The sequence below is a fragment of the Pinus tabuliformis genome, chromosome Q (assembly GCF_031772625.1).
Source record: "Pinus tabuliformis cultivar Carrire ecotype Pingquan chromosome Q, CPIR1, whole genome shotgun sequence".
Classification (NCBI taxonomy): Eukaryota; Viridiplantae; Streptophyta; class Pinopsida; order Pinales; family Pinaceae; genus Pinus; species Pinus tabuliformis.
In genome coordinates, this window is record NC_142296.1 from 279905380 (window position 1) to 279918723 (window position 13344).

The 13344-nt window shown below is 36.7% G+C and overlaps 1 protein-coding gene across 1 annotated transcript; it reads left to right on the plus strand.

Moving 5' to 3' along the window:
• Positions 1–3706: 3706 nt before the first annotated feature.
• LOC149219318 (uncharacterized) lies at positions 3707–4504 on the plus strand. Its single transcript, XM_089386785.1, has one exon. The coding sequence runs from the start codon at positions 3707–3709 to the stop codon at positions 4502–4504; it is 798 nt and encodes a 265-aa protein (XP_089242911.1).
• The last annotated feature ends 8840 nt before the right edge of the window (positions 4505–13344 follow it).

Below are 13344 nucleotides of genomic sequence, written 5' to 3' on the forward strand. Positions count from 1 at the left end.
ATATTGACATTATTCCTTACATTGTGGAGTATGTTATAACATTTTATGCAGTTTGAATTAGATACATTTCAAAAACATCAAGAATTTATTTATAAACTTAATATTTATATTTGGTGGCCATAATTGAATTTTGAAATTAGTTTAACATGATGTTGTTGGTGCTTCATGTGTCTAACAATATTGTAGCAGGGAATGGATCTAGAAGGATGATGTCATGAATCATGAATTTTGTTGTAACATTAATTTGGGTCTTTACTACCTTATTACTTTTAATTTTCATTGGATCTAAGATTGCATTTTATAAGAAGCATTTTTATATGAAGTGAAATAGTTTAAAGGAGAATTTCATTTTTTATTTTTTAAATTTATCCAAATAGTAGAGGATTTTTTAAATTATCTAATGACAAGGGCTAAGCTACTTTATTTGTTTCTAAGTAGATCTCATTGATTATGAATTACATGGACATAAACAAATCAATTCACATATAAGTGACCTCCCTATTTCAATAATATTATATCATCTTCCATTGCAAAATTGTATAACTCCTTTTCACAATTGCAATAACCACTAATTTTCTTGCGAAGGTCAATTTATATAAATAAAATAAATTCTCATTCATTGAAACCTAGGAGTACTTTATATTATTTATGCAAATATGTAAACATATATATTTTCACGAATTAGGAGATTTTGTATTATAATACAAAATCCATTTCCAATTGGATGTAGCAAGAGTACATAGAGTAGGAGCACTACTTAAGAGGTTCCTTGCCAAGTAATGATATCTAAAAAACAACTAAAAATTTTAGATGATAGACTAGGAGTTTCGGAAATAACTTTATTGAGTAAACTTCGAGGAACACTACAAGTATTAAGATGAAAAATAATACACAAAAAAAGACTTATAAATGGAGGAGAACCTCCTAGTTCATGATTATTTAGAGAACTCTCTCGAATGGATTTATTAAGATATGGGAGAGTGTCATTTGTAGTCGGTGAGGTTGTAGAGCCTGAGAAACTTAAAGAGAAGGGAGGAAGAATCATCCATTGATGACCATCTTGAGATTCCACTAGCAGACTTCAAACTGCATCAATTTCTTCCTACACTTGTCAAATTATGTCCCTATGCTAAATTAAATACTGCATTGATACCTCAATTTGAGCTTCCAAATTTCCCAAGCATATATCAAGGGAATGAAGGAGGAATGAATGCCTTCAACATCAACTTCATGTTGATCCAAGGTTTCTTTGATAGTAGTGAGGTCATGATAAGTGATGGAAACATAACAAAATGGATGGACTTGAGGCCACAAGGTGGAAGGGTTGAAGGTGGTAGGGGAAACCAAAGAATAGGGAGGCAAGAGTAGACATAATGACAAAGGATAATAACCTAGGGGGTTAAAAAAACACATGGCCCATAACAACCTTTCCCGTCCTAGGTAGAGACCCCACAAAACCATAATACCTCTAGACAACCATATCCACTTGCAATATGTGAATCCCACCTTGATTAGGTTGAACATGTGGGGAGAAAATATGAAGGGAGATGAGAAATGATGGAAAGAGAAGGGGTGGAAAGATATTAATCTGCTACATGGGACTATGCCATCGAAGGCCTGACAAGTAGTTCAAGAGTTGGTGGAATGAATTTAATGAAGGAATTATTTTAGGATTGGGAGGGGGAACACTTTCACATTAATTATAATTACCCTAATAGTTTCTAAGAGAGTCTTGTTGGATTGAAAGTCTCTAATGGAGTTATTGTAACTAAGAGTGTGGAAGTACAAAACCATGGGAATAGAGAGGAGGATTGAACGAAGGTGGAAAAAATAGATTTGCATCAGAAGGGCTGATGCCTAGACAAATATGGCTAATGGTGTTTTTGGAGTCGTCAACAATGACAAGCTCTACAAATTGAGAGAGGAAGCCAAATTATATCACCTTGAAGTAGAGCTCAAGCTTCAACTTAATTGTTGAATTGAGGCTTCTGTGATCCATAATATTTGAAAGAATAACTTCGGCGAAAATCACATGTAGACAAACATTTGTCGACGCGTTTCGAACCAACTAGTGTGGTTCATCGTCAGGACAAGTTGAAGAAACAGATCCAGCTTAGCATGATAAATAGTCTGAGTAGAGTCTCCAACGGCTAAATTGACTAACGGCTAGTTTTGACCTTAGGATTAATAATTTCAATGGTAGGTTAAAGAAGTAATTTATTTATTTATTTAAATATATATATATATATATATAATTAAAGTTATAATATTAGGTTATTAAGATAAAAGTTAGGATTAATAAGTAAAATAATTTTACTGGTTAGATTAAAAAGATAATTTATTTATTTATTTAAATTATTTAATAATTATTATTAATATTATATATATATATATATATATATATATATATATATATATATATATAATCCTAATATTAGGTTGAGAATAATAATTGTTAATGGTTAGTTTTAAAAAAGTAATTTCATAATTTATTTATTAATAATCATATATATATATATATATATATTAAGGTTAGGATAAAATAAATAAATTAATCTATGGTTAGTTTAAAAAGGTAATTTATTTATTTAATTAAATTATTTATTAAATATTGTTAATATTATATATATTATAATATTAGGATGTTTAAAAAAAAAAAAAATAATAATAATAATAATAATTCTATATATATAAAAAGAGCACAAGGAGGGGGCAGAAAAACCGACTAAGAAGAGAGTGTTGGAATCCAGCACCTACTGATTTTCCAACCATCATCTCTATTGAGATTGCTTGGCCTCTTCTCAATCTCAATAACTTCCCTCAATTTAGAAGTGATACCCAGGTTCCAAGAATAGATGATTTCTATATTTACTCTTGGGTCATAAATGAACACCCCTCACACCCACCAACCCACCCAATACCTACCACCCCTGAAATATGTAAACATGTTTAACATCCAAGTGAATCTAAAATTAGTTACAACATTGTTTTCAAATTTTAATTTTTAAAATAAAACAATTTAAAGATAAAACACACACTAAGGAGACCTAGTTTTAAGGGCATATCATCTTGTCATGTGCATTGATTCATTGTAAAACAAGGTTCCCCCCTAGAAGTGGATTATTATTCATTAATATTTAGTATTAGAGCCAATGATCCTCGGGTTTTTCTCCTTCAATCTTGGAATTTTCACTCTAACTCTTTGTCTTGAGAGTTTTAGATAGTGTAATTTTGTGGAGAATGAGGAGAAATGTCATAACATAGGTGGTAAAAAATTTCAAGTTTTGGCTTGTTGTATTTTTAGAGATTTAGTCTATGGAAGATAGGGTTTGCGACTAATCTTGAAATCAATTCTAAAATAGTCATCTTGGAATATATATATAGTGGCGAAGTTTCAAATTCTAAAATTTTCAAAATCCTTAGAATACATAGTGAATTACATGTAGGAAAAATTTCAAAATTTGACTCATTATATTTTATGAGGATATCTAATGGAAGTTAGGGCTATTAAATAGTCTTGAAATTAGTTTTAAATAAGTCATTTTGACATTTTTATTTGAGAGAAGTTTCAGAGTTCAAAATTTTCAATAGTTTAATTTTAAGCTGCCTCCTCGCGCTCTGCTAGCACTAGGGCTGTTGGCTGCTCCAATGCGCCCCTGAGGCCTATGCGCCCTCCTGATCGGCCTGCTTCGAGTTCTTTCAGATCATGGAAGCCTGCAGGGACCTCGATCCCCCTCCCATTCCGCCTCTGGAGGTTCTAGCTTTCAGAACCATGGTTGCCGCTGGTCCAAAGCGCCCTCCCTCTGCATCTCAGCAGAAGTTTGTTAAGAAAATGGACTCAATCCCATTTGTGGCCCTACCAGAAGAAGAAACCTGCAAAGCGGCTTTGAACCTGGCTGAGAGAGGTCTCATAGGTCAGTTCATGGGCCTCTGGCCTTCTCCCAAGTCGGTTGATGAATGGACTCAAAGGAACTGGATGCCATTGATCAAAGAGGGAGTCAAAAGTTATTTCGTAGGTAAGGGTTTCTTTGTGTTTGTCTTCGAAAACCCGGATGACAGAGGCTTAATTTTTAGAAATGGACCATACTTCATGGGACCCCAGGGTCTTTATCTAAACAAATGGTCTCCTGATTTCGATCCCACCCAGGACGTCCCCTCTGCTGTCCCGGTTTGGGTTAGGCTCCCTCATTTGCCTCTCCACTGCTGGAATAAAAAATCCCTCCAGATCATAGGTAATGCGTTGGGAAAATACATAGACCAAGCTGCAAGAAAAGATCAGTATTCATGCGCTCGTATCTGCGTAGAAGTGGATCTAGAAGAGGGGTTACCGGAAGCAATCAAACTCACTGTTGCTGGGTGGACGCATGTCCAGGAGTTGGACTACGAACAACTACCTTTTAAATGCAGACATTGCCATGGTCACGGACACTTTGCAAAGCACTACAAGAAGAAGGCTGAGGAACAAGTAGACAAACAAAATGGGGAACAATGGACCCTAGTCTAGAAAAATGCAAACTCAAAAAAAGGCACAGGTAAAGGCAATACGACTGGAGGTCCTAGCAGCTCCAAAACCAACCAAGAAATGGAAGCAACTCCAAATGGGACAGAAAGCGCTCAGATCAATCAAGTAAATCTAACCCAGGAGAATGTGGAACAGGCAGACACACCACCTTCAAACAAAGAGGGAGGGGAAGCAATACAGATCGAAGCCAACCAAGGCAGTCCCTCCAATCCTTCATACGCAGAAATAGCAAGGAAAAAACCAGTGGAAAGCTCTGGTTCTTCGGAGGATGAAACCTATGAGCGTCCATCGAAAAAAGCAGGAAGGAAATCCCGCAAAGAAAAGAGGGAGGAGGAGGCAGAAAGGCTCAAAACACAAGGAAGTCAGTCTACAATAGAAATGTCTATTGGGCGAAATACCAGACCAAGGCCTTCCAAGGGAGGCCCCAACCCCCCCTAAGTAAATAATGAAACTCGTCTCTTGGAACTATAGAGGACTGGGGAATCCCTCTAAAATAGAAGTAGTTAAGGACCTTTTGAAAGTAGATCCCTCAGACATTCTCATGCTCCAAGAGACCAAAATAGAAGGGCAAGCCCTTCTAGAGATCAGCAGTTCAAAGTGGAATAAAAGAACAGGCAAAGCAGTCAGCTCAAGGGGAACCTCTGGAGGGTTGGCAACTCTTTGGACTGAAGACCTATTCCAGCTAAATAAATATCATGAAACCCAGCACTGGATCTTCACGGAACTGAAGCACAATGCAAGTAATTTGTCCATCTCTCTCTTCAATCTTTATGTACCTGTTTCTTACTCTGAAAAACGAGAATGCTGGAATTCTCTCTGCCTTTTTAGAGCAGTCTTCTCCCAGCAATATCATTATAGTTGGGTATCTTAATATCGTAATGAAATCAAAAGAGAAGAGGGAGGGTTCTAGCATCAGAGACCCCATGTTGGCCAAGGTGGAGAAGCTCTCTCAGTGTTGGGACCTTTTAGATTTCAATCCTGTTCGAGGCATTTATACTTGGTCCAATGATAGGGTTGGATCGGACCACATTTCTACTCGATTAGATCGATTCCTGGTGCAAAGCTCCATAATGATGAACAAAAAGATCATCATCACAAAAATTCTGCCTAAACTTACCTCAGATCATAAGCCTATTCAGCTTCTCCTGGAAGATGAAGAAGACCTGGGTCCTATTCCTTTTCGATTCAACCCTCTTTGGATCGAGAGAGAGGGTTTTTTAGAGACAGTGAAAGCAGCATGGGCCAAATCCTTCTCGGGATCCTCAAGTTATGTATGGGAGCAAAAGTTGAAAGCCACAAAACAAGCTCTGAAGGACTGGATAAAGAAACCAGCCCCTACTCCTACCGATCAAAGAAAAGAGGCAGTGCAGTCATTGCAGTCCCTGCAAATAGATATGGAAAGCAAAGATATCATAGCAGAGTTGTTGGAAAAAGAAATAAAAGCCCAACGATCCACATATCAATCTTTTAGAAAGGAAGAAGAATACTGGAGACTCAAATCCAAAAGTTTGTGGCTGAAGGCTGGGGATCGGAACACCTCCTTCTTCCACCGGCAATATAGAGCGAGACTGTCTAGGAATCATATAGCAGAAATCAAAACAACTGAGGGCCAAGTCAGCAAAGGGTTCAATCAAGTCAAAGCTGCCACCGAAACCCATTTCAGGAATCTATATAGAGAAGGAACTCAAAGAAACGATGAGGAAGCTGCTGACTTCCTCTCTAACATCCCTTCACTCATCAGTCCTGAAGATAACACAATCCTCTATAGACAAATCACTAAGGAGGAAACCATTAACGTAATCTGGTCCATGGACGCAGACAAGGCACCTGGGCCTGATGGAATCACAATCCATTTCTATAAATCTTGCTGGCATATTATCAAGGTTGATCTCCATAAAATGATAAGTGGGTTTATGAAAAAAGCCAAGATAGGTGGAGGAACCAACTCCACTTACCTTGCTTTAATCCCCAAAGACACCAACCCTAAATCATTTGCAAGATTCAGGCCCATTTCGTTGTGTAACGCTTCTTATAAAATTCTAACTAAACTGCTAGCAAATCGGATCAAGCCATTGCTAAAAATATTGATCTCCATTTCTCAAGGTGGTTTTGTGGAAGGTAGGCACATTCTGGACAACGTAATCCAAGTTCAGGAGACAATACATTCAAGCAAGCAGCGGAATGATAAAGGTATGTTGATAAAATTAGATATGGCAAATGCTTTCGACAGAGTTAATCGCACATTCCTTAGCAATGTTCTTCTCTCCTTTGGCTTTTCGCCTCACTTTGTTCATCTAATTAAAGCCTGCATTGACAATCCGTGGATTGCCCCTCTAGTCAATGGTCGTCCAACCAATTTTTTCCAAGCTCAGAGAGGCATCAGGCAGGGATGCCCTCTCTCCCCTTTCCTGTACATCTTAATGGCAGATTCCCTTAGTTGAAAGCTCACTGCTGAAAGATTAAATGGTAACATTCCGGGTCTCAAACCTTCCAATGGAGCAGAACCCCTGAACCATGCACTCTTTACTGACGATTCCCTTCTCCTTGGTGGAGCATCCACCAGAATAGCCAAAGCTTTTGACACAGTCCTCAGAAATTATTGCAAAGTTTCAGGAGCTTTAGTCAACGAGAGAAAAAGCGAAGTCTTCAGCTGGAATATAGACCAGCATGAACTCACAGGTATTACTACTCTCCTCGGATTCAAAGGCCAGGCAATATGGGACAGATTTAAGTACCTTGGCCTTCCCATCATATCTGGAGTCAACAAAAGATCGCTATGGAGCGAAATAATTTCTAAAATCAAAACTAAAATTGCTGTGTGGGGAGGCTACTGGTTGACTAAGGGAGGCAAAGTTATTTTAATCAAATCCTTGTTGTCTGCGCTTCCAATCTTCCAGGCAGCTTTTCTTCTTGCACCAAGAAACGTGATGGAGCAGATCTCCAAACTTCTCAAAGACTTCTTGTGGCAGGGAGGTAAGGGCAACGAAAAAAAAAAACACATTTGGTGAACTGGGAAGTGGTCAAAAAATTGATGGCAAAGGGTGGGCTGCAAATAAAAGACCCCACACTCGTCAATTTAGCATTGGGAGGAAAGATTTTGTGGAAGCTATTCCACGAGCCCACACACCCAGTTAGTGTCACTCTGCGTTCAAAGTATGGACCAAACAAATCTCTCAGCAATCTGCATAACGCTAACACAACAAATTGCACGTAGGTGTGGAAATTATGTTGCGAAAGCAGCAATTTCTTCAAAAAACTGGTTTACAGAATACCTGGCAATGGCAAACGTACTCATCTGTGGCTCGACAGCATCATGGAGAAAGAACCTCTGGCCGAAAACGTGGACATAACAAATCTCAGAGACTGGCTGGAGCAAGCAGGAGTTAACAGCTTATATGACCTTTCGAATTGGGATCATCGTGGAGATTGGGCAGGTTGGGATTTTCATGGAGTCCCTGCCCGGTTATCTCTTCAATAAACCTTGCTCTTAGATCTGCTGGAGGACGCTGCCCCTGTCAATAGATCCATGAAAGATAGCTGGGGTTGGGGCCAGACCAGTGTATACACCACAACAGCTGGATATAGATTTTTGCAGGCCTCAAGAAACAGCAGTCAAACACCGGCTTTCTGGAAAAACGTTTGGGAATCACTAGCCTTACCAAAAGTGAACTTCTTCTTCTGGACCCTGGTACATAATAAACTTCTAACGGGTGATAATCTGGAGAAACGGAACATAGTAGGGCCTCATAGATGCGTGTTATGCAACAACAACTTCGAAACAACCCAGCACCTATTCTTGGATTGTTTTTTTGCTAAAGAGGTCTGGGGATTCATTTTACAGGACTTTCAGATTTCAGTCCCTTCCCAGAATTTTGTTTCGGATCTCTTTGCCTCATGGAGTCTTTTCTATCCCCAACGAATCCCTCCCAAATCATTTTGGCGCAAAATCTGGATAGCGCTTCCCAAATATGTATGTTGGCAGCTTTGGTTGGCTCACAATCAGCTGATTTTCAAAGAGATGCGGCAATCCCCATTGCAAGTAGCTGCAAAAGCTAAATCCTTCTTCCTGGAAGTGGCCGAACAGCAGTATTTTAAAGAAGATCCTTTGTTACTGCCCAAAGAAAAGAGGTGGCTAGGCCCGCTAGTGCCTTATCCGCGTAAGTATCTCCTCTCCCCACAAATTGTCAATCCGGATTGGCGCATAAGAGATGATAATGACACTTTTCAATCTTGGTGACGCTCTAAAAATTTATCCACAATTTTCTTTGATGGGGCGTCCAAAGGGAACCCCGGTGCCGCCGGTGCTGGGGGGTCATCTACTCTCCGGACGGGTCTTCAAAACACTGTTTCTGCTGGGGATTAGGCCAGAAATCCAACAATCAAGTAGAGATCCTTGGGCTTCTCAAAGCATGCCTTATTGCAAGAGACAAAGGAGTCAAAGACCTTCAAGTTTTTGGAGATTCAGAGATAATAATAAAAAAATTAAACTTGGAGACACTGTTCAGCAATGTTAGCCTCAACAAAATTTTGGACAGATTGAAGAGAGTTCTTCTAGACTTTGACTCGTGCAAGTTTTAACAGATTCTTAGAAAGTCAAATAGTGAAGCCGATCAGATGGTGAACAAAGGTAGCTCACTCATGAAAGGACTGCTAATTTTAAACAATGAAAGTTTTGTTCAAATGCCCTGAAAATGTAGTAGATCAAAAACAACAGCAGTTAGAATTTTGCATTGTAATAGGGGTCGCTTTGGAAAAGACCCATAATCTCTTCAGATAAATAAATTCCATACCCGTTACAGTTAAAAAAAAATAAAAAAAATTCAATAGTTTAATAAGTTATATTAGACTACCTCAGGCCAAAATTCAAGACTTAGAAGGACTCAAATTTTAGAGATATATCACGACAAAGATCAACCATATTTAGACAATCTCCAAATTAGGTTTTGAAAGGAATGTAACTTACAAGTGGCATAGATTTTGATTGGAAGATCTATTTTGTTGATTGAAAATTGTGATAAAGAAAAGTATTACTATTTTCTCATATGGAAAAGGGTTCTATAAGAAATACTACTACTACTACTACTATTCATAACACCTCAAACATGACATTCAAATAAAGTGAAGACTCATAAACAAGCTAACCCAATTAAAGAACTAAGTTGATGAAATGAGTGATAATATTTTAAAACAAGTATATTTATCATGTTCTTAGGAATACTTAAAAGGGAAATAAAAGATCAAATGAAAAAGAAGATAAATGAAAACAAGGGAGAAATAAAAAAATCCATCAATAAAAATAAGGAAGAAATACAAAATACCATGAATGAAAATAAAGAAAAAATATAAACAAATATAAAATTCCATGAATTCCATAGAAACCATTCTCTTACAAAAGCTACCTAAAAGGGATATGGCAATCTAAGGAAATCATGAAAATAATGAGAAAAATTGTGTTGAGACAATCACATATGGGGGTATTTAATCACATTTGGAGAGCACAAATATTGAATCTTAGAATCATTATCAATCATCACTACAAGAACCAAATTATTAGGGCTTCAAGTTAGCACCAGGAACTACTTCATTCCAAAGATAAATGTGATAAAGTTTGATGGTAACTATCCTGTAACATGGATATTCCACATGGAGCAATTATTTGATTTACACCAAGTGTCATCCTTTCAAAAGGTAACTATTGCATCCTTGCATTTAGAAATGATCAATTTTGTATAGTATGAATAGCTTTAAGAATGAAAAAGGAAGATGATGTTGTTGTCTCTTGGTCCATTTTTATGGATGAATTGATAGCACATTATGGGGGTATTAAGATCAATACATTCTTTAGGCAATTGATAAATCTTTGCCAAAAGGTTTCAACTCTAGAGCACATTCAGTAATTCCAAAACCTAAGTCTGAAGGAAAAGGACATTATGGAGAATAAACTAGTAGATCTATTTAGGGGAACTATAAAAGAAAACATCCAACATGAAGTGTGTATTTTTGAACTTAAATCCCTTGAGCATGGTTTTTTCCTAGCAAGGAAAGCTGAAAGTAAAAATGTGGCAATAGGGTCACTAAAAAATATAGAGAGAATAATGCTCCCTCTCCTAACACCCTGACAACTAGATGATATAAGAGAAAAGGGATTATGTTTCAATTGTGACAAAAAGTACAATAAGGGGCATAAATGCAATGAGAAGAAATTATTCTACATAGACTATGAAGAGGAAGAAAATAAAGAGTTTGAACCATCACAAGATCTAGAGCGACAAGAGAATACTCCAATAATACCTTGTCATGTATTGGCCAATATCAGTACTCCACAAACCCTCAGGATAGAAGGATATATAAAAAAGAAAGAGGTAAAAATGTTAACTGATTCAAATAGTACCTATAACTTCATCGATTACAAATTATCAAACTTCTCAATTACTTTGTATTTCTAGCACCAAAGTTTGAAGTAATAATTACAGGTGGAGCTACCATAAATTGTCCAGGGAAGTTATATAGTATCAAGCTTAATATGGAGTAGTGTTTAGTGTATAGCCCCACGACAACAATCCAATGGGTGGTGTTGATGGTGTATTAGGGGTTCAATGGTTACAATAATTGGGAATAATAACCCTTAATTTTCAACATCTTTCCATGAGATTTTCCCCAGAAAGCAAAGAAATTGAGCTTATAGGTATCCAAGGGAAACCCTCTACAATGGTCGATGGGTTCCCCCTATGACAATATTTTCGCCCTCCAAACATCCATTTTTTACTATAAACCTCATCATCTTTTTCTCTTGAACTTATCTAAATCCTACTTTTTTCATTATAGGTATATATGTGTTCATTTGATTAGTACTATGTCTATTTTGTTTGAATTAAATGATTAAAGGGCCATTGGAAGGATTAGATAGGTGTGTTTGGTTGAATAGGAGATGCAAAGCCTTATAGTTTGAATATGATTCTTTGCATAAATATATATACTTAGAATGGTTTGCTTTAATAAGGTTCAAGCTACTAATCGAAACCCAAAGTGCTTGTTTACAGGGAAAACTTAGGTTTTATATGCCATATGTCACCAAGGTCATTTTTATGTTTTCTATGGTTGGTGTTATGCTGATCAAGTCCATGAGTCACCCATGCATTGGAGTGAATTCCAAGTGGATATAATCCATGATTTCGATAAACATGGGTGTGACATGGTCGGGACCGAATGTGGTTGTTTTCATATCTTAGAAGATTCTGGTGCAATAGCCCAGGTATTTGAGTATGTGAAGGAGACACTTGCAGAAACAGTTTCAATCTTAGAGTTATGTTATTCATAATTAAACAAAGTATCTTTGACATCTTGAATTTAAACTATCATCTTAGATAGTCTCAACCGAGACTTGGAAACAATTATGATCAGAGCTCTAGTTCTTGAAGATTATAGGATCGTGAAAGCAACTTGGTCGCATTGTTATGTTAATCCTAGAGAAAATATAACACTTTTGGGTGAACTATGTTAAAGAATAACATAGTGTTTAGAGTGTTTATGCATTGATGAAGACTAATGTAGTGGCTATAACTACTATCTATTTTTTGCACTAGTCGATTCGCCAACAAACCAAATTTCTCTTAGTGTGTCTGAATTAAGAATTTTGAATTATATATATGTGTGTGTGTGTGTGTGTGTGTGTGTAAGCATTCTAAAGTGACATGATGGTGATACTCTGTATGCATAATATTAGTAACTTTCTTTGTGTGTGCTATCAGTTGGAGTTCACTCTTCGCTTTGTATTGTGGTATGTTTTCCACAATTTACTATTAAGCATGTACTAAATATCTAATTTATGCTTAGGCACAGGATGAGCCTTGAGTAGGGCCCACTCAAGGCATGACCTTGTGCCCATTGTCTTTTTACTATTCATTATGCATAGTTGCATGGTAGTACATAGTATCATCTTTCTTTTATTTTATTTTGCAATTGTGAGTACGCAAATTATTTTTGGATTGTAAGGGTCTTGTTTCCAAATTGTGTGAATTTAAATTTTTGTTATGTGATTTCTTTAATTAGTTTGAAAGGAATTTGTATGGTTTCATACATAAAGGAATCTTAAAAAGAAGAATTACTTGCTACAAAATTGTAGGATTAATCAAATTTACACTACCTTGCCAATATTCAATGAAAAAGAGATTACCTATCACCAGTTTTGGTAACCGAGGTGCCATAAAATAAATTACGACTTTAGGTAGACTCTTTTTTATGAGACTGCCATCTCTTATGCATTTTCTTTTAGTTCATTATAATAACTGAGAAGAATTGTCACCTATGTATATAACACTGAGTGTCTCATAAGCTTACTACCCCAAGTCACCAATTAATTTGACTACATGCTTTCAATAATATCTAAAACAAACAAAATACCGTCATTTTTGGCACCACTATCAAGGAGGCACTTAAGGAGTCAAGATTTCTCACATAAATAGTACAAGGGATATTATGGCTAGAAATAACCGAAGGGGTTGTAATTACACCTTTTAGTGACCTAGATTCCCTTTATCTTTTGTGTTATACAATGATAAAAGAATTTGAAACATCATAGGTATGAAAAAGAAAAGGTCCCTAAAAACCCCAAAACTTAGTGTGGTAGGAACCACTTACATTAATGGGTTGGAAAGTGAAAAGGGAGATCCTTTGAAAGTCAATTTCTCTCAAAATAACATGGTAGGACAAACACTAAAAGGAGGAATACCTAAGAGGGAGGAGAATCCAATTAGAGAAGAAACATAAAGTTTTGAATGTAATAATAAACCCCATGAACCAGAATATCCAAGAAGGGAAAAGAT

What these genes read in the sequence shown, in the direction of transcription:
- LOC149219318 (XM_089386785.1), top strand. Translation starts at nt 3,707, where the DNA reads ATGGAAGCCTGCAGGGACCTCGATCCCCCTCCCATTCCGCCTCTGGAG.